Genomic DNA, 22,442 nt, shown 5'->3' with positions numbered 1-22,442 from the left:
CTCTCCCAAATGCTGCTGCCAAGCTCATCTGCGCTGAAAGTCGATGCAGCCTTCCGCTTTCCGGTACAACAACAAAACAAGCGATGGGAGACTATGCAGTGCTGGCTCTCGTGTAGAACGACGAAGGCAGCGATTGGCGAATGCTGAGAAACCGAACAGTGATCTTTCTGTTCAGCAGACTATACTACCACGAACTTAGACTCTCAACTGCCGGTGTATTGCTCAAGTGAAATGTCCTAACAGGAGTATTCCATCGATGACTTCGCATTACAAGGTCTGCGCAAATTTTGACATGCTCTCTCAGATTACACAAATCCTGTCAAGATATCTGAAAAGTAAGACCAATGCACGTAGCCAATGCTAATCCTTTACAGGCATTCCCATTCGAACTTCAAGGTAAAGTGCGGTGTAATCCACAACGCCACATCAACCTGGTTTACGAGATGTCTTCAGATTGACATTCCGTTGCCATATTTGATTTCTCTACGTTCCGGACAACCAATCAGTCTCATCGATCTAGCAGTATCAATCGAATGACATCCGATGATTGCTTTCAGGTAAGCCACGGTACTTCCTGACCATGACAGCAGCAACGCTTCCGGTAACGCATTCACGGGGAAGTTTCTACTAGACGGGCAAAGGTCACCCAGACTTTAGCTATAAGAATATTGACGTTTCTGAATGTGAGCTATTAATAGCACTGAATAGAACCCTTATGTTGTTGATGATGTTTATGGTTTTCTACATAAATCATATCAAAGTAGAAACTTTGTGAAGTTACTTTGAGGGACAATTTTGGGAAGAAGACTAACGATAAATTTGAATTCTGCGATTGGGACAGGGTAATTCTGATTGTAAGATGAGTATGAAACTGGGGACTATGTTAGAAGTAGCTAAAATTTCAAATCACAGGTTGCAGTGTTCAAATTCGAATTCACACTAGAATAATAAGAGACGGGCTAGTTTCATGAATCTTGATTTAGAGATCAAAATGTTTAGGCCCTTGTTCTTGAGAAGCACCTACGAAGTGGGTAATAGGGGGGGAACGCTTTTGTGGGGCTTTGGTGCTCGATGAAGCGAGCTCACGACCCGACGTTCTATCTTTTTCTTTTTTTTTGTAGATTCAGTGCTCAAACAACCACTTTAAGTTGACGCGGCGGACGCCGGGTACAGCGATCTTTCCCTGCTTTGGAGAGTACTTATCATACAGACCGTCGTCAGCGCGATCGTTATTGACGCCCCTGCCGCAGAGAGGGCAAGTCGTGACCGGAGACCGCCGCCTTCATCTCAGCCACTCTACCACATATTGATATCTGAATGGTTGAAGAGATAGTAATGACGGCCGCAGTACAGCAATATTCGCACCTCATGTATCACACGACAAGGGCTTTGTGAAACCGCTGCTTTGGTAGCAACCTCCGATATGGAAAATTATGCGAATTGGGCAGTGTATCGGAAGGTACACTGTCATAGGCCTGTGGCTATCAGATGGCCAGAATTTAAGACCCAGATTGCGTTTTGTGGGTATTTACTGTACTCACCGTGCTAAGGAAGCACAAGGCAATAGACACAAAGCAATACAATGTGTTTACAAGCTCTGACGATCATTGTTGTGAGATGTCGCTCGGCTGGTGATGTATTCGCTTCCCATGAAGTGTTTGCTATTTTCTCATCAAACCTGATATCTCTAATGAGTTTTAGAATAGGACTTTGAATTTCTCGTCGGCTCGGAGATCCCAACTTTTTCTAAACCATGTGGAAATCCCTCTCCCGCGCTGGCTTTGTGCTATCAGTGTCACATCAAATACGGCAATGAAATGCAGTTGCTCGACTGGACCCACACACCCCCAGAAGCTTGACAGGCACACGCCATGCATTGCCATGCCGTCTACTATCTGCGCTCGTTGCTAATCCGACCAGGACTTGTGCATCATGATCTCAATCCAGGTCGCTTGGCCCTATTGAAGTTCCTGTTACGCTTAGGCTTGTCCGTTTCCTGCGCCCGCCGACCTGGATGATGGTCCATCTCCTTCTCTCATCCACTTCCAGATTGCTTCCACGACGTCCTCTCTTATACGCAATCTTTCTCTTCCTAGAACACCTTCTCTTAACATCATCATCGGATACCGGTTGCTCTGTTTTACTGAACCGTTGCCAACAAATCGACTGTCCGCCATTTGTGATACTTTCTAGTTTACTGAGAGTAGTATTGCCACGTGCGCCTCGGTACGCAGGGTTAGCAAAAGGTGATTCAGGCTCGACTTATGATTTAGTTCTGAAGCAAGGCGTTATCTGGAGTATCGTTCGCCTTTGAAGAGGTTTGATGAAGTAGACTTTCGGCAGACCATAACATACACCTCACTTCGGACCGTAATTTGTTGTCAACTATTGTTTGGACTCGCTTCGTCAACACATAACGATCGGCACCATGGGCTGGGTATAGTTTCTAAGAATGTTGTATGGATAGCGGCTAACAAAGTTCAGGTCGAGCGGACGAATATGGCCGTGGCCCAGAGCGCGGTTGGAAGGCGTTTTAGACTCGAGTTCTCGGGGCATAGGAGGGAAAGGAAAGGAACGAGATTTCTGACAGAGGTCAGAGCTGGATTGGCAACATTCTTTGCAATGGCTTATATCATCTCAGTCAATGCTCAAATTACAGCTGGTAAATGGCCCTGCCCTACCACATAGACATATAGCACTAACATGTATGCTTTAGATAGCGGCGGTACCTGTATATGTGTATCTAATGGGTTTCTGCCATCGGATCCTTTTTGTATGAACAAGAAAAATCCTGCATATATCCCTTACGAAAAATGCGTTCAAGAAGTCAACAGAGATTTGATAACGGGAACAGCGGCAATTGCAGCTCTTTCAAGTTTTAGCATGGGCTTTTTCGCCAACATGCCATTAGCTTTGGCGCCTGGCATGGGGTTGAATGCATATTTCACATATCAAGTCGTCGGTTTCCATGGTAGCGGTACGGTGTCGTATCGCTTGGCTTTGACAGCCATCTTTGTCGAAGGGTTGATCTTCGTCCTCCTCTCGATTTTCGGATTGCGGCAATGGTTGGCAAGAGTAATCCCCCAGAGTCTCAAAATCGCTAGCGGTGTCGGAATTGGACTATATCTCGCTCTTATAGGCTTGACATATGACGCTGGTATCGGAGCAATCACCGGTGGAAGCGATGACCCCCTAAAGCTCGGCGGATGTGTTCCTTCTGCGCGTGGAGGATCGGATCAATCTTGTCAACATGGAAAGATGAGAAATCCAACCATGTGGCTTGGCATATTCGGCGGAGGTATATTTACAGCTTTCCTCATGATGTATCGCATAAAAGGTGCCATCATTGCCGGGATTCTAGTTGTGTCTATCATATCCTGGCCGCGCAATACACCTGTCACGCACTTCCCGAATACTGAGATTGGCGACTATAACTTCGCGTTTTTCAAGAAGATCGTCACATTCCATCCAATCGAGAAAGTCCTAGTAGCACAAGACTGGGACATTGGTGGGAAGAATACAACGCAGTTCTTCGTCGCTCTTGTGACTTTCCTCTATGTGGATATTCTGGATGTAACTGCGACGTTATATTCCATGGCTCGCTTCTGCGGTGCCATAGACGAAGACACGCAAGACTTCGAGGGCTCGTCAGTCGCTTACCTCGTTGATGCCATGGGTATAACAATCGGTTCTCTTTTTGGCTCGCCACCGGTGACCGTTTTCGTCGAATCTGGAGCGGGTATATCAGAAGGAGGAGCAACAGGAATTACAGCATGCGTCACTGGTATCTGCTTCTTCTTGTCACTGTTTTTCGCGCCGGTCTTCGCGAGCATTCCCTCCTGGGCTACGGGTTGTGCCTTGATTCTTGTTGGTGCCATGATGGCTCGCGCTATTACTGATATCAACTGGCGCTACATCGGCGACTCTGTTCCTGCTTTTCTTACCATGACTGTTATGCCCTTTACATACTCCATCGCATACGGACTTATCACTGGTATTGTGACTTATATCATTCTAAACACTGGTGCCTGGATTATTGCAGTAGTCTCCTCAGGTAGGATCATTCCGCCAGAGATTGATCTGAAAGATCCTTGGACCTGGAAAGTTCGAGGCGGATTCTTGCCTGGGTGGCCTAAGCGATTATGTCGAGGTAAGAAAGACTTTTGGCGAGATTGGGATTACGATGCCGAAGTTGAAGAGGTGGATAGTAGAGATTCTTATGTTCTCCGCAAGAAGAGCCAAAGGAGTGCTCATCGTTTGGGAAGAAACAGAGCCAGCGATATGACTGATGGAGGGGCGGTGCAGGTAGCCATGGATGACTTGGAACTTGGTGGACACGGCGGAAGAGCGTGGGATGTCAATCGTCTTGCCGGATTTAGCGATGGCCGCGGAATGGGTCATCACACTCATCATCCTAGCCAAGATGTCGGATCTGTGGATCTTGCTCCTAATGAGGCGCCTGGGACGTCGGTCGCGAAAGATGAAGCTCAACCGCGTGTTTCGGAACGGTCAAGTTCTGGCTTTAGGGCGAGCTGGATGGGCAGCATGATCGGTAGCGCGAGGGGAAGCGGGATCATGGTCATTGAGGGCATTAGAAGTGTCAGCGGCAGCCTAAGACGATAGACTATCCTCGAGTCCCAGCGACCCTAATGTTACTCGTAATCGACGTCAACCAGTATGTATGGAAAAGTTTGTAGGGCAACAGTGTGAAAATTTGGTCTTGATTGAGGTGGGTATAAAATGTAATGATCATACTAATGAACTTCCTTCCTTGTCATTATTTGTAGGATAGTAGATTAGCTCACAGTAGATAGTTGACAAAACGGTTTCACTGAGGAAGTGGCGTCCCTTTCCATGTCTGTCAGGATTCGCGTGTGGTCTTAGGACGGCGCTGAAACCACGATACTCTCAGACTCGGGGAGCAAATTGTAGTGCCAATCGATTGATGACTTTGAAACACGCAGATAGTGATGATATCTCATGTGGTGAGCCTGCTGCGCTGCGATGGTAGCAGTACTGGGTTTGAAGAAGCCGCTGGGTTAAACGGGCGCAGAAGAGCCAGGAATGGCATGTCTTGAATGTACATATTGCATGAGAGAAGGTCCATGGCATTCGTGGGCGTACTCGATATGAATGCAATTGCTGCTAGAAAATCGTTGTGGACTCAATCCCATTCATCATCATCACTGTCCTCTTTCTTAGGCGCCTTGACTCCGAATTTGATACCAGCGTTTGTAGTTGCCTTCGCTCTCTGTATTACTCCCGAGTTTAACAGTCTTCCTTCCAAGTCTTTTGTAGTAAAGGTATCTTGGGTGTATGAGAGACCTTCGAAGCCAACGATGCGGTCCACGCTAACCCCGTCAACAAAGGCCAGTACACAAGGAAGCACCTGGACTTTAAGCTTGACGACTAGAAAGGGCGCATTATCGACATTCATTTTCAAGAATCTGGTGTCGAAGTGCTTAGGAGCGAGACTCTATTCCAAATTAGCAGAGTGCAGAATGACAAACCCCTCACCAAAGAAAATATCCCACCTCCAAATGGCTGTCCATGACCCCACATCTGGCAAAATCTTCTTTCGCAAAGTGAACAACAGCATATTTGACCTCGGTTGTAATATCCATCAAGGCTTTCTCTTCCTTTATTTCTGTATAATTGCCAAACCCTTGGCTCTTCTGTGACTTTGCACGTAGGAATTCTGCGTGTAATTGTTGTATCCTCTGCTCTCTGAAGCCGTCAAGGGCTGGGGTATCCTCAAGTGATGCAATGAGGGCATCCTCATCGTCTGAATGCGTGTTCGCCTCATTGTCGAGAACCGAGGCAACGTGGGAATCTATGTTTGCCATTTTCCTGTTGGGTATGCGGTTGATAAAGGGAGGAAGACGCGTCGAAAGAGCTTTGGCAGATTAAGTTGACGCGGCGGCTAGCAACCGTTTTCAACCTAAGAAAATGCAAAATTTGGCTTGTGTCAACAATTTCATATTTAGTAAATCCTTTAGATCCCTCAATACACAAAACGCCCTACCTCCTTTGTATGTCTGAAAATATAATATTTGAGACGTTGATGTTCTGGTCTTGGCCATTGCTTCTCTGCTCGTATCGAAGCCTCGTGTTATCTCAACCCCTGTCACTAATTTTAGACCCGCTAAACAGGCCAGGGAGGCGCTAGAAAGTTGGGGACGGGAGTTCAAGGGGGAAGAGAGGCCACGAAATATTTCCCATCAACACCAAGCATCGCACTCTTTCCCACCCAGCTTCTGCAGTCGACTCTGGATCGCGTTTTGTGTCAGCGTCCTCCTCTGAAGCCTGAATCCTATCCGTCGGCAGCTTCACGCGACCTTGTTTGGGGCTTTCAGTCTGTACCAGACTCAACACTCAGCACTTGCGCGTCCCGAACGAAAATCCCATCCGGACCCTTTTTCGAACCACTACGCAAAAATGGATGACAAGAAGAATGAGGATTACAACATTAAGATGCCCGACTATAATGGGAGGTCATCGCCCTCGTCAAGAGACCCTTTCCTAGCAAAATCACCGTCCCGGCACAACTCAAATGGACCGCCAGCAATGTCAAACATCGCGAACAGCCCACCGCTTTCCATTCTGGCATATTGTCTAGCGTCAATTTCCATGACCGTCACAAACAAATACTGTGTTTCTGGGGCGAACTGGAATTTGAACTTCTTCTACCTGGGAATTCAAGTTGGTCCCCCTTTACAAGCCCCTTTGAGTAGGAAGACGAGGAACTAATTCAAGCTGTAGTCTCTTGTCTGTATCATGGCTATTATGATTTGCAAACAAGTGGGAATGATCACAACTCTGGCACCGTTTGACGCAAAGAAAGCGAAGACATGCAAGTTACCGTCCTGGACTGATTTACAGAGCCACGGCTGACCATCCTTAGGGTTTCCAATTTCTCTCCTTCTCGTTGGAATGATTTATACGAGCACCAAAGCCCTCCAATTTCTCTCGGTCCCAGTCTACACTATTTTCAAGAATTTGACAATCATTGTCACTGCATACGGGGAGGTACTCTGGTTCGGTGGAAGCGTTACACCATCAGCGCTCTTCTCCTTTGGTCTCATGGTCCTTAGTTCTGTGGTAGCTGCTTGGGCAGATATCCAGCACGCGCTCTATGGTGGTGGTGCCAAAAGTGTAGACGCTGCTGACGCGCTCTCTACTTTGAATGCCGGTTACATGTGGATGGGTATGAACGTGTTCTGCACAGCCACATACTTGCTTTCTATGCGCAAGGTGATTAAGAAAATGAACTTCAAGGATTGGGACAGTAAGTTTTCACAGCTACAAAAAATGTGTCACTCGAAGCTAACGTCACCTAGCCATGTTCTACAACAACCTCCTTACTATCCCGGTTCTTTTCCTCTGCTCTTTGATATTCGAAAACTGGTCGTCAAAGAACATTGAGAAGAATTTCCCTCTTGAGACGCGAAACACCCTCATCTCCGGAATGATATACTCTGGTCTTGCTACTATTTTCATCTCCTACTGCTCTGCCTGGTGTATCCGTGTCACCTCATCCACGACATACTCCATGGTTGGAGCGCTCAACAAGCTCCCACTTGCCGTCAGTGGTCTCGTCTTTTTCGCCGCCCCAGTTACATTCGGATCTGTTTCGGCTATTATCATTGGATTCGTTAGTGGAATCGTCTACACCTGGGCCAAAGTGAGGCAGAGTCAAATGAACAAGATGGCTTTACCTACATCTCAACCAGTCATGAGCGCAAGTTCACAAAGCAACCGAGATGCTTCAAGCTCATAGAAAAATTGCATCCGTTACGTTAGCCATCTTCGATTCTTTTTTCTGGGCTCAGCGTTTATCCGATATAGGATTTATTTTGGTTGGGAATTTGCGCTCTAGAATATGGACGAGAGGAGCCCAGAGTCCTTTCCAAGGTCCATGTTGAATTACTTTTTGCTTATGTATTATAATTTTTTCTCCTTTGTTGAAGCTCTAGAAGGCGGGATGAGGTACTATACGAACTATACCGGCGTATATCCGTTGCGGCTTTAAAAGCATGCATTGAGGAACCAGAGGGGCGTCAAGTTTTGAATCATGGCGTGCATTGTAAGGAATATCAACAACCACGAATAATGGAACTCTAGAAATTGGACAATTTTGATGACATAAGAGATCCTGCTTGGGGTGTTTACAAAAATTCTTGTAATATTCTAGAAACGTAATTCTTGAAAGATATTGTGCATTCAAAATTCATGAAAGGAAGCAGTGGATTAAATGGATGAGATGAGCTTGAGAAACACTATGCACTGAGCCAACTAGTTTGTTTTACAAACATAAAATCTATAGAGACTTAAGCCAAGGCATGTGTATGAATTTCATGTAGACGTCTGATCTAGAAACCGGGAAATTATATCTCCTTGTTCCGATGACGTTCACTTGGTCCCGAAACTTTATGTTCACGCTTTGTCTAGTCCTCAGAGCTGGACTCCGTTCGGCTACTTATTGTTTGTGGACCGGAAAGATCTTGAACGAAAAAACGATGTAATTGATGTAATAGGAGTTATATGTGAAATGACAACTGCAGAAGTGCCCATTCAAAGGGTGGAATCTTCGTAAGTCTTTCCCTTCGCGGGGCATTTCCTCACACTGACTTCCTTTCCCAGACTCTCCTTCACCCAAGGCCTCCTACTCGGCCAACTCTCCATCGTACTCATTCTCGGCGCCTTCATCAAATTCTTCATATTCGGCGATCCTCCATCCCCAGACGTAACTGCTGCGCTCCGCGCGACGGAACGACGGTCTCTTACTCTCGCCCACAAACGTTCCCTACTCTCTCTCCGCTCCCAGCAACGCCATCCCTCCCACGCACTCAATAAAAAGCGCTCGCAGATTCTACGAAATCCTCCACCCCTCACGACGACTACAATTCTAAATAAGACATACTACAATGTGGATTCCCACCAGCCGGAAAGTCTGGATTGGTTCAACGTTTTGATCGCCCAGACTATCGCGCAATTTCGGAGCGATGCGCAACATGACGATGCTATACTTACGAGCTTGACGAAAGCTCTCAATGGAACATCCCGTCCGGATTTCTTGGATGAGATAAAAGTCACAGAGATTAGTCTTGGGGAAGACTTTCCGATTTTCAGCAATTGCCGGGTCATACCCGTAGATGAAGATGGGCTGACGCTGGGAAAGGAAGGGTCGGGTAATAGGGACTTAGGAAGGTTACAGGCGAGGATGGATGTTGATTTGAGTGATTTTATTACTCTAGCATTGGAGACGAAGTTGCTGTTGAACTACCCGAAGCCTTTGGTTGCGGTCTTGCCCGTTGCTTTGGCTGTAAGTGTAGTTCGATTCAGCGGAACGCTGAGCATATCGTTCATTCCAGGCTCGCCGATGAATGCAACAACCCTAGCATTCTCCTTTCTGGACGACTACCGTCTAGATCTCTCAATAAGATCCTTAGTAGGATCACGTTCTCGTCTTCAAGACGTACCTAAAATCGCCTCGCTGGTCGAAGCTCGTCTCCATACCTGGTTCGATGAACGTTGTGTGGAACCTCGATTCCAACAAATCGAGCTTCCGAGTCTCTGGCCACGGAAGAAGAATACGCGGAATGCGGAGGGTGCAAGCGAGCCTGCTAGTATCAGTAGGGCTAAGGGCAAGGAGATGGAACGGGATCTTAGGGAGGAAGCGAGGAGAGAAGTAGAGGCGGAGGTTAGGGCGAGACAGGAGGTGGAAGGGGTGGAAGATGACGGTCTTAGGTGGAGAAGGAGGGCTAGGGGTGATGAGTATGCTATGCCTGGCAGTATGCCAGGTTTGAATATGACTTGATTGTCCACTTTATTGTCTAGATTTATCTCCCTTGCGTAGATGTTACACCATGCAGAATCCCCAGCCCACGTTCTCCCTATTAACCCGAACCTCCCTTCCATCCCATCATCCCACGAAGTTTTTGAAACACATTTTCGACTCCGCGGCCTCTTCCACATTTCGTGCCGCATTTTTATCATCACCAGCCACGTCCTCTTCTGCTTCAGAGCTCATATGTAACTGCTCCATCCGCTCATTCAGTTCACAGACCTAGAGTGTTGAGTCCGTCAAGGGCTGGGTTCCGCTTATTGGACTCTTGATCGTTGATATTGTGTTTGTGTTGTTATCAGTATCGTGGTTGAGAATGTACGAGATTTTCATGATCTCGGATGAGTTTTGAGGTTTGGGTATTGTGGGATTAGAGTTGTCCTCCATGTGAAACGTATGTTGGTTGCTGGAGGTCATGGTTGTATGTTTCGTCTGGTTCTGTCCAGGTAAATGAGTTGGACTTTATAACTTGTAGTGGTGGTAGTTTGGGTTGAGTTCGGTGTTCAACTAAGGCTTTCAGTGTGTCTGATTCAGAGACTACTGCGAGCAATTGACTTGTTATGGGAATGGATTACATTCAGAGCATTTGTATCATTTACTATATGCTGCTTAGAGTGAAACTTGAATCTTGATTTCACAACCAAACTCTGTTGTTGTCCACTACAACTTTGTTTGAGATATGAGGACCCTTTGGAAGACTTGAACTCTTCAAGCCCATTTTGTTGGGGTTGAAGTCATCTTTGATCCATGAAGGTGTAGTCTGGATGTTGGTGAAACATCGTGTCAACGACTTCTTTGATACATGGATTCCTGTCACAACCATATGATACACCAGCCATTGTAATGTTGAATGAATGATCCAATTTCTCACTTAGATATTCCTCATAATTTGAGACATGAATAGAGAAGCAGACAATGACCAAAAGCAATGATTGAGGAGACAGCATTTCAGTGAACAGAATATGCTTCTTGAAATTATTCCCGAGACATATGACACCTTCCAAATGCTGAATGCAGATCTTTTGTTTGATTCGAACAAGATAAACGGTCCAAATAGATACATATAGTAGGATACGCCTTAAACGCCGAACCCGCGAGGAAAGAAGGCCGTGATTGACATTAGCCCTTCTGTACACGGGCCAGCTGGACAACTCGAAGATGAGCACACCCAAGTCGCCTCATGCCAGTAACGACAGAACTTTTTATAACCCGTTACCCCATAGCAGAAACCCAGAAGATTTCGCTGCGATAACAAGTGTAAGCCGATTCCAATAGCAAGAAAGACATTCTCTCGTATTGGCTCCACCGCAAACCCTGAATTGAACTATTGCAAAATCGCAATGTTTTTCATTTTCCTCCTTTGAACATTCCCATAAGTTTCTCCTTCATCTTGTCCGCGCCACTAGGTAAAGCCGTTGATGCTCCGGTTGTATGATAGCAACATGATGTGACCGATGGTCCACTTCCGGTATCAAACGATATTCCTTCCATCACCTCAGGACTTTTACGGTAATTGCCTCGACCGCCAATCGAACTTTTGATGAACGTGCTGTTGCTATGTTGAACAAGTGCTGTACTGCTTCCAATTTGATAGGTAGTGAAAGTCGGCATGGCGCTTACTGCTCAAGAGATTGTTTTTTGTGGATGTAAGAAACGATAGACCGTCAATGTGATGTATATATTCGTCCAGGTAAACTGTAAGATGTTACTAATATAATAAATAAAGAAAAGTTGCTTCTGCTTACAATGACTTGAAAGGATGTTTTTTACAGAGAATGGGTGTACCCGTGCCTCGGATAATATAAGGCGATGATGTGGATGATAAATGAAAACTAAAAAGACATAAAACGTCTATCGAGCTCAAGGACAAGGATGAAAGCTTATGTAGAATACGAGAAGAAATTTGAATGCCGAGAATCCGTTTCTCTTTTAAAAGGAATTATGCCGTGTGTCATAGAAAACGTGCGAGTGCCTTTTATATAATAGAAATCCATCCCACATTCTTGGGGTCTGGCCTTCACAGAGTCAGCTGGAAAGCTTGGACAGCCAATCTCGTAAGAATTTCACAGTCAGAAATGCTCCTTTCTACACCGTATCATCCTATCTGACTCCTGACTTCAAATCAAGTCGACTGGCTCAGAAATCGTGAGAACGACAAAGCGGCCAGCGCAGAGTTTTGCGTGAACGTATTTGGACCAGACTAGCGATTTCTGCTGAGACATCAGCTCCTCAAGAAAGCCCGCGTTGTCGAATAAAGACACCAACAGCAAAACAACAACAATGCATCCAGGAGCCTTCAGGCGAGCGTGAAGCAATCTGGACAACTCGGGGGACGTAAAGAGATTTGATAATGCCAGCCATTTCCCGCACATACACGACACCAGCCGTTCAAGGCGTTTTCGGCATCTCCTTTTTTTCCAGCCAAATATGCAGGATGATCCCCCAATAATGTACGTCACCTAGCTCTTTCTCACGCTTCCCCTCACCTCAGATCTTTGTTTTGCGGTCAGCTGCCCTTTCTGATTTGAGCCTCTTCGAAATGGCTTGAGGACGGGACAGATGGTAACTGGAGCACGCCATTGCCCAGGAACTTTCATGCGGCGTGAGAAGGATCAGGGACTGTCTTTTGACCTTTGTCTTTGGTGCGAAAGAATGTTTGAGACATCCGAAATTGGGCGAATGAAAAAAGAAAGCGTACTTCGCAATAACCTGACTAAAAAAGCAGATTCGAGGTGAAGGTGGAAAGCTGGACTGTCGTGTGAGCTGTGGAAAGTGGGAGGTCCTCCAACGCCAAGCACCTGCACCCCAAATTCTCCGAGCCGAGTTGTTCTTCTTTCTATCAATATCCCTATAATCACAACGTTGCTTGAAGTCTTCTGCACACCATCGAATAAATACTATTTTCCCATACTGTTGTCAATTTGAGTACCTATTTTGGGCGTCTCTCTTGCTCACAATTAAATCTGGAGAGTTCCCAAGAACCAGAGACAACCGGGCGAAGATATCGATTTCATATAGAGCAATGTGAAGCATAACAGTCGAGGCTGAAGTTAGCTAGGTCTCAATCGAGAACCTGCCAGGGAATTCAGGGCCGGCAAAGGATTAAGAACTTCTTGCCTTGCTTAAATCGAATAACAAAGCTAGCATTCGAAGCACTTACAGCAGATACGGGTTTTCAAAAATACGACGGCTCGCGTAAAACGTCAAAACAACTCGTAGACATACATAACACTTCATTCTACCATTTCCCAAGAATGCCACTTTCGGCTGATACAGCAATAGCTTCCCTCTCGGCACACCGTACAATAGCTTGTGCAAACCGTATGCCGTTAATCAGCTCTGAAAATTCAGAATAGCAACACCATGAACGCCCCCATACCAAATACATTCAACCAATCCAACCAATCCAATGTCATTGACAATACTAGCCCAGTCCGCCCCAAGCGCCCCGAATTCGTCTCGCAAGCTGGATATCTTTCTGCATTATGGTGACTCGTTTCGCGTGAATAGCGCATAGGTTGCCATCTTCGAATAAATGTACTAAGAAGGCTTCGGATGCTTCTTGTAAAGCCATAACAGCTTGCGACTGCCAGCGCATTGTTTCTCCTGATGGGGTCAAAGTATTGGCGATTTCTCGAACCTACTCCAGGTCAGCGCTACATTTTTGCGCGCGGATATTTTTGCTACTTACCAAGCGTGAAAACGGAAGCTTCCTCATGAGAAGATCTGTAGAGTTTTGGTATCTTCTGATCTCCTTCAGCGCAAGGGTACCAGGCCTGTAGCGGCGCTTTTTTCGTCCTGGCGCTGGATCTCCAGCTATGGAAAACAACCCGTCAGTACAATCATCTTTTATCATATTGCCTGGTATGCTCACGCTCTATTCCACTACTCCTCCGACCTGCGTTCGACTTCTTCGCAATACCCTTTCCACTCGTCCTCCTCCCACTCCCTGATGCCGCTGCTTTTGGAGGCATTTTTAAGGGCCAATTGGCTTGCTATAGCTTGAATACGATAGGATATATACCGGCGACAATCGAGGGGCCATGCGCTTGGGTTGTGAGATATTGTGTTGATAGCTGGGGGGCACGAATTTAGTTCGCGTCAAGGTCGCGAAAGAGACGTGCACTGGATCAAACCCGTAGCTAGTTGAGGAATGGGACAAGTGTAGTAAGTAGTCGGTTACACCACACGCTTTAAAGACACTTTTCGCTATCAGATAAACTCTGGTGTAACAGATTCTGACTCGGATTGTAAATATATTCAACGCATACGCAGTCATAGCTATGCGCAACGATTCGAGGATTTGTTGACGCGACAGCTGGTTGGCATGGTGAGTGTGGTGAGGTGTGGCTGGTGAAGCTTCTCGCCCAAGGTGTGGCGCACATATGGGGTTTGGTGGGGCGCGGCTTGTCTATTCTGGGAAGCGCATTCGACGCTGCTTGCTAATGTTCGCCGATCAAGAAAGGACACTTCAATCACTTAAATACGTATCCAAAAGCGGCCAACAACTTCCATCCATAACGTGGACTTCTCTCCAGTTCGACGTCGCATTGTGAAACACTTTATTTAACTAAAACGACGCCATCCGTTATCTCAAATTACAACAGTCGCAAACAGACCAACATGGATCAAATGATGGGAGGAGGCGACGGCGGTATCGTCGGCCAAGCGGGGTTTCCTCTGGAGACCTGGTTTTGGGAAATGCCTCTATGCACACGATGGTGGACTACAGCTACAGTACTTACGAGCGCCCTCGTACAATGTCAAATCGTTACGCCATTCAAGTTGTTTTATAGCTACCGAGCAGTCTTCCACCAACACCAAGTAAGTGCAAACGGAACATGCCTACCACCAAATTCTTCGCAATCCAACTCTAACATACATGATAGTTCTGGCGATTGCTCACTACCTTCCTCTACTTCGGACCACTGTCCCTTGATCTCGTTTTCCATGTCTTTTTCCTCCAACGATATTCGCGATTGCTCGAAGAATCAGCCGGTCGATCGCCAGCCCACTTCTCTTGGCTCCTACTTTACGCTACTACATGTTTGATATGTATGTCACCATTAGTATCCATGCCGTTTCTTGGACACCCTCTATCGTCCACGCTCGTCTACATATGGTCCAGGAGGAATCCGGAGACGAGATTGAGCTTCTTAGGCCTGTTGGTCTTCACCGCGCCATACCTTCCGTGGGTCTTGATGGGATTCAGTTTGATCGTACATGGAGTGATTCCTAAAGACGAGATTATGGGAGTCATCATCGGCCACGTGTGGTACTTTTTTTGCGATGTATATCCGCCACTCCACAACGGCTCCCGACCATTTGACCCTCCCATGTGGTGGAGGCGTCTATTTGACGGTGCACCAACACAAAACATCGATTCTGATGGGGTCTTACACAATGTTCCTGTTGGAGGCGCGGCGGCAGCAGCGCCTGAAGTACGATAATGTAGAGTTGCAGAACAACAGGCGCATATGACGGCATTTTAATAGGGAGTTTTGGATGGCGTCACGGAAATGTTATGAATGACATAGGATGGCTCCGATGCATAGGATATGCTTCACTTTGGAGCCAGGGGATTAAACATTCTATCAAATGATACCACCTTTTTCATCTTATTCTAATTTTGTTTCTTGACTATAACTATCTCTCCTCCCGGTTTCTTCGCTATTATCCTCCTTGTCGTCCTCAAGCTGAGCATCTGCTGCCACGGGGAAATGTAGGTGCTTCCAATCCTCTAACTCTTCAATAATAGACCGAAGTCGATCACGAATGCTCTCAATGGCATAACTTCCTAAGAGCAAGCGCAAGGGAGGATATGAACAGTGGCCCAATTGCCAGACCAGCTCGGCACATTTCACAGCACTTGTTGGCTGCTTGTCGCCCAACCACTGAACCATCCTCTTTGCATGTAATGCTGGCGAATTTGCCTGCGAATATGGCTCGCTTGCGGGTTTAATCAAAAAATGCCCCCATGTTGGAAGAGGATTCTTCTCCCAATCCGGTTCATCTCTCCTCACTAATCCAGGCTCCACAAGCGTCGCCTTGATGTTGAAGGAATCAATTTCATAAAGCATCGCCTCGATCAATCCCTCCACCGCATACTTAGTGGCACAATACGGCCCTAGACCAGGAACACCCAGAGCACCACTGGTACTACTGAAGATCAGATACCTCCCAGCACCCTGTTCCCTAAAGTAGGGTAAACTCAATTGGATAATATGCAGCGTCCCCATGAAATTTGTCTCAAACTGATTTCGCACCTCGTGATCATCTTGATCTTCACAGGCGCCTATAACACCGTATCCAGAACAGTTGACGATGATATCTACGTGCCCGAAGTGCGCGATCGCGCCTTCTAGAACTTCTTGGACGGATTCTCGTGCTCGTACGTCGCAAAGGAGGCCATGGCAGTTTGCGTGCCAGTTTTGCATTGATGCCAGCGTGTTCTCGAAGACACGACCGACAGCGACGACGAGGTCGCCTTGAGCGAGACAGGATCGCACTAGAGAGCGGCCCATGTGGCCCGTGCTGCCGAATATCTAGATGTTATTAGCTGCTTGTTTTGTGAGATGAACTTCGATAGTTTTGCGATTTTTAGGAAAGAACATTGATGACCTTAGTGGTATAGAATAAAAGCCAATATGATAAAATCGTCATAATATCATAATATTCATAACGACGTCTGACTTTAGGTTATACTTACGATCCAAACCAACTGCTTCACCGGATTTCCAGGCCCAGGGGGATCACAACTCAGCGGCAGCTGTAGCTTTCCCCTGCTTCCGTCCTCAGTTGGGGAAGACATATTCGCTGTTGTGCTTGCTCCATTCAACTCCCCCTCTCCATCGATATACTCCATCATATCCTTAAGTGATGTTGGAGTAGCTCATCGATGACATTCTCGTGACTTTGATGTCCTGTCTTGGGCTTTGCTTGGTTGATGTCGCGATTGATGTTGCGGGGTTGGTGGGGCAGAGGTTTTGTGGGGATCGTGAAGCGAGAATAAGGAGTAGTGCAGTGCGAGGGTCAAGATTCTGAAATTTGTGAAAAGACTTTTCGTTGTATTGGACTTTGACAGACTCTGTATCGCATGATATAAGTAAAAGTTAAATCTGCTTCATTTTAGGATTTAAACGATTCTAACATTTTGAAGTCATATCCTAGAAGTTTCAAACGAGGGTTCAAGAATGTATCTTATAGTGATGAGAGAAGTGTTTAGTTCAGCAATTATGTAATTTCCAATCAAATGCCGGGAAATTACCACGTTAGGAAGTATTTTGGTGCTCTAGTATATTTTCAAGATACATATTATGTGAAGTGGAATAGGGGGACCAATCACTGAACTGTTAAGCGAGATGGGACGAAGATTCCTGTGTCTGTCCACCTCAAATCGAACCTTTTTCCGGTCCATAATTGGCATTTGAACCTACCAACTTGAATCAATATTTCCGAAATCAGAGCAAAACAAACAAAAAGTTCGTGCATAATTTAGACCTAGAAAGTTACAATCAGGGCTAAGGGCCACAAAGACAGCATGGCCATATTCATTGAGCAGAGGACTTCTCGCATAATGTGTATAGTTGTAGGGATACTAGAGTGACTCTGAAACTTGAAACGATGATGGTGGCTTAAGTGATTGTTGTATAGCCTTCTTCTACTAAACATTATAGCAAGTCAATTTCAATTGGTATTCTTATTTAGGGACAACTCTCTTGGAATGACTTTCAGTTTCATGACGACGTTCAAAATCACTTATGTTCTTGATTGCTTGATAGTCACAGCACTTTGTATGGTCAATCTCGAAGGTGACTTCCTTACCTATACCTAAGAAAAGTTGTGGGGAGAATGTCACATTATAAAAAGATATGATAAATTCATTATCAACAGACATATGCCATCAAATGAGCAAGCATGTTGAAGTATGAATCTGGTCACGCAATTGTTCAACTGTCACCAGGCGTGGTATCAAAATCTACCGGGGTTGTGTCATCTTCCACAGATGAGCGAGTTTGATATGTACTTGAAAAAATGCCTACATTTGCATGCATGGACACCTCAATGGCGTTGAGGTTTGTGCTGCAGTCACTCTCAAAGTCGGAGGCCGCTTATGACCTGGCTGGTAGAACAAGCGTCTACTGAAGCTTCGTTAGGGCACAGCTGCATATGTTATAACTCATCGAGTATGGTGTGTATATCTTCCCATGGAGCCTCTTGATAAAGGGTTTGAATGATGTACTTGAACTGGTCGCCAAGACTTTGACGCCCTAGGTTCAAGAAAGCCCGTCTCGGGTTTTACCAGACCACAAACAGTAAATTAAATGTCCTATTGTATTCCACAATGGGCAGTACATGACCTATGCCTTGCCTGCCTGGATTGAACCTAGCTATATGTGATTGCAATCGAGTTAAGCGAATACGAAACACCCATTCCGACATCACCATACAACATGAACTTTCAGTTTTTAAGCGAATAGACGGTCCGAAGATGGTTCACTCTTTAATATAAGACATACACTTACGTAGCTTTTCGAAAATTTGTCCTTAGAGGCAAAGGTGCTTCTTGGTCTATCAGATTGACGTGGTTGAGAAAGATATCCGATTTGGGCTCTCTATATCGTATTGTCCAAAGAGTGGTCTATGGCCTTTGAAGCAGTTTTATACGTTCTCTCTGCATGAGTAACTTCCTCTACTTTTCATTCATAGTGTAAAAGATGCCATGAAGAACATATCCTACAATATCAGCTCTCTCACCATTACCTCTTCGCCGGGCAATTCCCAGAAAACACTACCATTACAGAAACGGTCATCGGAGCAGTTCTCGTGGCTTATGAGGCTGGTAGACTGCCTTTATCCGAAAACCTGCAGACTGATGTCTAAAATAAAACCTCGTGGACCTACCACTCACGATACTGAAATTCTCGCTTAGCGACACAGCCCACAGCCACAGCTGGACGACTTTAACTTCAATCTCAGCCCTATACCCTACTTCAATAGCTATTATCAAGCCATTAATACCGCAGTTATTGGCAAGCTCAACGTCTGTCAGCCACTTGGAGAAACTCAGCGCGTCTCGTCCACTCGCGCATCGTATGCGTGGCGGATGATGAGTCTTTGCAGTCTCTACATGATGGCGATCCAGGTTCTGATTGATGGGCATGAGGTTGCCTTGTTTGATTCTTGGGCTGTAGCTCGGATTTGGCTTTTTGGTTGAAGTGATTTCGTTCTCAGCCCGGTTGAGGTTGAAGTATATAATGCATGTGGCTATCTGTAATTCATTGTCATATCCAACTTCCAATCACTATCTTTGCCTCAATATTCCCTTACGACAATCGCTCATCATTAAATACTCCCTTTTCAAGCTTCAATAAGCTAAATATTGCCAACTCTGTGCTTTCAACGCAGAATACTGATCGTTTCAAAACAATGAGGTTCTCAACAGCTTCCTCAATCTCTCTGCTGTGTTCTGCGGTAGCAGCAACCTACAATACATCTTCTTGCGAGCCATCTACTACAGTCTACCAGTACCAGCCCACAACTATCTATTCGACCATTTATTCAACAGTCACTACTTGTCCCCAACAACCCCATCCAAATCCTGGCCCAACATTAGTTCCTGGACATCTTACTCCGGCACCAACGGTGTATCCCGGAAACCCTCACCCTGCACCTACAATATATCCTTACCCTAGCCCACCGGCTTATATAACTACTAAGTACGGATATGTTACTTCCTGCGACTACGGACTACAAACAACAGTCTATGTCTTCCCTACTGGTTCGCCAAACCACGACTGCACTGTCGCTATCTATGAAAAGAACATCATCATCAATGTAGTCATCATCAATATCAGCGTGGTGATCAACAACATTGGCCAGACTATCACGGTCACAACGACAAAGACTGAGCAACCAACTTGGACTCCACCGCCACCACCGCCTCCAGTCACCGTGGCATACACCCAACCTCCATATGGTGGGAACACTTCAACCACAAGCCCTTCCAGCACGGAATCTAGCAGTACATCTTCTTTGTCCTCAACTTCCATATCTTCTTCTTCATCGTCGTCTTCTTATTCTTCAGCTTCATCCTCAACAGATACAAGCTCCAGCTCTTCCTCGTCAACAACAGACAGCACATCGAGCACAACACCCTACACTACCGAACCATCCTCCTCAACATTGCCCTACCCAACATCCACCTCCTCAGACCCCCTCCCCACAACCACAGAACCGACCGACACCTATCCAACCACGTCGCCAACTCAACCAACAACCTACACCATATCAGACCCTACCACATTCAGCCAACCAACATACCCTCCATCTCCTTACTACCCAGACGATACGCCGGTCGAAACCCTCCAGCCCGCAGCTGGCAACCCGGCAGCTATCAAACCAACCGGCGACAGCAAAGGTGCTAGAGCAGCGATTTGGAGAGCATAGGACATCATGTTCCTTACTCGATTTGAACAAACCTATGAGGGTGGGTTACGAAATTCGACGACCGGGGATTAAGCATGCATTTCTTCTGGCGTTATGTACTTTGCTCTTTAGAGACTCGTTTGATATCCCATGATCTGTGTTGTTCCATCATCAATACTTTTACTTCTGGTTCACAAGTCGATTTAAGGCTTTAGGGTGGCGTTATGACTGGACTCTGCGCCTTGTGCTTTGCTTTGAAGGATAGCTTTATTTTGAGATTGAATCTAATTATCTACCGAGCTTCCAGGTAATTCAGAAAGTGAACTATCCTAAACATCTTCAATCTACAACTGCGTCATTCAAGTGGTTGGAGTAATCGTGGATTGAAGTGAGCCTTCGGCTCGTGTGCACGCGCGTTGTGCGTTCTTCGATGTGTTGAATTCGTTCAATACTTCTCGGCTTCAAGGTCCCTCTGAGGCAATTAGGTGGTGCTTACCCAGCTAGCCATCTTTGGGTAGTCTTGTGGCTGATTCTGATGCGGATGATACAAAGGCTATGGCTCTAAACACTTCAATCATGCAGGCATCCACTGTTGAAGCGGGCAACAGTTGCAAGGGTTTCGGTGGCTGTCAGGTCCGCTTTGGGTAGTACCTTCGAAGCAGGGTAGCGAAGAAGATTCATCTGACATCGTATTCAACGTACTGTAATTTCATAGTTCCGATAGCCAACTAAACAGAAGCTTGTTCTTTTGATGATCCGTGAAAGCAGGAAGTGGAACGCTGATCTTGTCTTATTTCAACACTTTGAAGTACTTTGTACACACACTTCGCTTCGTAACATCATCATTCGTATTCCCTTTCTAGAAAGTGCTAGATACTCATTGGCTCGCAACTGGACTTCGGGTGCTCAAATATTCTTTGCGGAACGGGTTGACATCGACCTCTGGACCACGGTTTAGTGGTGTCCATTTTGGCTCCTCCTTGAAAAGTCGCATGGCTTGAATGTACTATCCCAACATCAGTACAATGACTCGTACCACACGAAAGTTGCAAACTCACATTATTGTTGTCCGTAGTAAAGCGATGATAAATCCCAGCAGGAAGAATCTATCCCCAAATTAGCCCAGTATACTCGTCACACCACAAAAAACCTACAATTAAGTCGTCCTTCTCCAAGAAGATCCTAACCCACTCATCACCCTCGCTCCTTACATCAAAGAACCCAGCACCGTCCCGAATATACCTGATTTCCTCGTCCTCATGCAAATGTTCGTGGAAAAATGACTTCACTTTCTCCTCGTAGATATCACCCATCTTCTCTGGCGACACGGTAATAACATCGCGATTCTTGTAGCTTCTCTCAGACGCGAGCTTGTTGACATCTTCTTCGTCGGAAAGGTGGTAGTAAAGAACGCCTAAGTTGGAGAGGTACTGGGGGTCGACGCTGCGGCCAGAGTCGTGGGGAAGACGCTGGTCGCCCTGGGTATTGTTAGTGGGGTAAGTTTGAGTAGAATTTGAAGGTCTTACAGCTTGATTATCGTACCAATAGGCGCGCATTTTGTAGTTTTGCTAATGAAACGTTTGGGTCGGCTTGGGTTGGATGATAAGTTCAATGGGTTGCGAGGAGGGGAAATTTATATTTTGTGTTTGTATTCCGTCACGCTCACCTGCAGATGGCGTGCTGACACCCGAAAAGCTACTCCTTATTTGCACTGTGGCGCGAGATCGGCACAAGGTTCAGACGGCCGCTGCATGTTCACCAATAACCGACTTGAATCAGTTAGTTAGTTATTCGACAGTCAGTGACATACTTTTGATTACCTCAATGGCAACTGACGCTCATACTTCTTGTTGACTCAAAAGGGCAATCGTTACTCATAAATTTTGTTAATGATAATGGCGACCAAAGGTGCAAGGAAATCGCTTCGAATCAGAGGTCTATACAGGTAACAGATCGGCCTCAGCTTTGCTCAATAGCTACATGTATCTTGATTAAAAGCTGCACTGTGGTTTGCACCATGCGTTATAATTGTAAGCACGTACTCAGGCCCATGCGGTGTAAATCATTCTCGCATCTAGCCCGGCATTCACAACGACTATACATGTTTTCCACATCGATATTCAACGTGATGTGTTTCTCTCAAGTCAAACATCAAATTTGACAACTC

The 22,442-nt window shown here is 46.0% G+C and overlaps 9 protein-coding genes across 9 annotated transcripts; 5 read left to right on the top strand and 4 right to left on the bottom strand.

Annotated features, from left to right (window-relative positions):
• Positions 1-2,428: 2,428 nt before the first annotated feature.
• GLAREA_07094 (inner membrane protein yieG) lies at positions 2,429-4,623 on the top strand (the record flags this gene model as incomplete). The annotated part of the gene is made up of 3 exons (XM_008081042.1): positions 2,429-2,437; positions 2,485-2,662; positions 2,717-4,623. 3 exons carry the CDS (start codon positions 2,429-2,431, stop codon positions 4,621-4,623), a joined length of 2,094 nt encoding a protein of 697 aa, XP_008079233.1.
• Positions 4,624-5,164: 541 nt separating this feature from the next.
• Positions 5,165-5,846, bottom strand: GLAREA_07093 (Thioredoxin-like protein; the record flags this gene model as incomplete). Its single annotated transcript, XM_008081041.1, has 2 exons — positions 5,165-5,476; positions 5,535-5,846. 2 exons carry the CDS (start codon positions 5,844-5,846, stop codon positions 5,165-5,167), a joined length of 624 nt encoding a protein of 207 aa, XP_008079232.1.
• A 592-nt stretch (positions 5,847-6,438) lies between these two features.
• Positions 6,439-7,780, top strand: GLAREA_07092 (Multidrug resistance efflux transporter EmrE; the record flags this gene model as incomplete). The annotated part of the gene is made up of 3 exons (XM_008081040.1): positions 6,439-6,730; positions 6,905-7,288; positions 7,341-7,780. 3 exons carry the CDS (start codon positions 6,439-6,441, stop codon positions 7,778-7,780), a joined length of 1,116 nt encoding a protein of 371 aa, XP_008079231.1.
• A 771-nt stretch (positions 7,781-8,551) lies between these two features.
• Positions 8,552-9,820, top strand: GLAREA_07091 (uncharacterized protein; the record flags this gene model as incomplete). The annotated part of the gene is made up of 2 exons (XM_008081039.1): positions 8,552-8,592; positions 8,644-9,820. 2 exons carry the CDS (start codon positions 8,552-8,554, stop codon positions 9,818-9,820), a joined length of 1,218 nt encoding a protein of 405 aa, XP_008079230.1.
• Positions 9,821-13,271: 3,451 nt separating this feature from the next.
• On the bottom strand, positions 13,272-13,821 carry GLAREA_07090 (Histone-fold containing protein; the record flags this gene model as incomplete). Its single annotated transcript, XM_008081038.1, has 3 exons — positions 13,272-13,487; positions 13,539-13,663; positions 13,722-13,821. The coding sequence occupies 3 exons, from the start codon at positions 13,819-13,821 to the stop codon at positions 13,272-13,274; spliced, it is 441 nt and encodes a 146-aa protein (XP_008079229.1).
• Positions 13,822-14,470: 649 nt separating this feature from the next.
• GLAREA_07089 (Rhomboid-like protein) lies at positions 14,471-15,297 on the top strand (the record flags this gene model as incomplete). The annotated part of the gene is made up of 2 exons (XM_008081037.1): positions 14,471-14,671; positions 14,737-15,297. 2 exons carry the CDS (start codon positions 14,471-14,473, stop codon positions 15,295-15,297), a joined length of 762 nt encoding a protein of 253 aa, XP_008079228.1.
• Positions 15,298-15,465: 168 nt separating this feature from the next.
• GLAREA_07088 (NAD(P)-binding Rossmann-fold containing protein) lies at positions 15,466-16,712 on the bottom strand (the record flags this gene model as incomplete). The annotated part of the gene is made up of 2 exons (XM_008081036.1): positions 15,466-16,392; positions 16,557-16,712. 2 exons carry the CDS (start codon positions 16,710-16,712, stop codon positions 15,466-15,468), a joined length of 1,083 nt encoding a protein of 360 aa, XP_008079227.1.
• A 2,564-nt stretch (positions 16,713-19,276) lies between these two features.
• On the top strand, positions 19,277-20,296 carry GLAREA_07087 (uncharacterized protein; the record flags this gene model as incomplete). Its single annotated transcript, XM_008081035.1, has 1 exon — positions 19,277-20,296. The coding sequence occupies one exon, from the start codon at positions 19,277-19,279 to the stop codon at positions 20,294-20,296; it is 1,020 nt and encodes a 339-aa protein (XP_008079226.1).
• Positions 20,297-21,152: 856 nt separating this feature from the next.
• GLAREA_07086 (RmlC-like cupin) lies at positions 21,153-21,831 on the bottom strand (the record flags this gene model as incomplete). Its single annotated transcript, XM_008081034.1, has 4 exons — positions 21,153-21,281; positions 21,334-21,381; positions 21,430-21,753; positions 21,802-21,831. The coding sequence occupies 4 exons, from the start codon at positions 21,829-21,831 to the stop codon at positions 21,153-21,155; spliced, it is 531 nt and encodes a 176-aa protein (XP_008079225.1).
• Between the last annotated feature and the right edge of the window lie 611 nt (positions 21,832-22,442).

The sequence above is a fragment of the Glarea lozoyensis genome (assembly GCF_000409485.1).
Source record: "Glarea lozoyensis ATCC 20868 chromosome Unknown GLAREA14, whole genome shotgun sequence".
In the NCBI taxonomy this organism is placed as follows: Eukaryota; Fungi; Ascomycota; class Leotiomycetes; order Helotiales; family Helotiaceae; genus Glarea; species Glarea lozoyensis.
The sequence above is the reverse complement of the archived record's forward strand: the minus strand, read 5'-3'. Positions and strand labels throughout refer to the sequence as shown.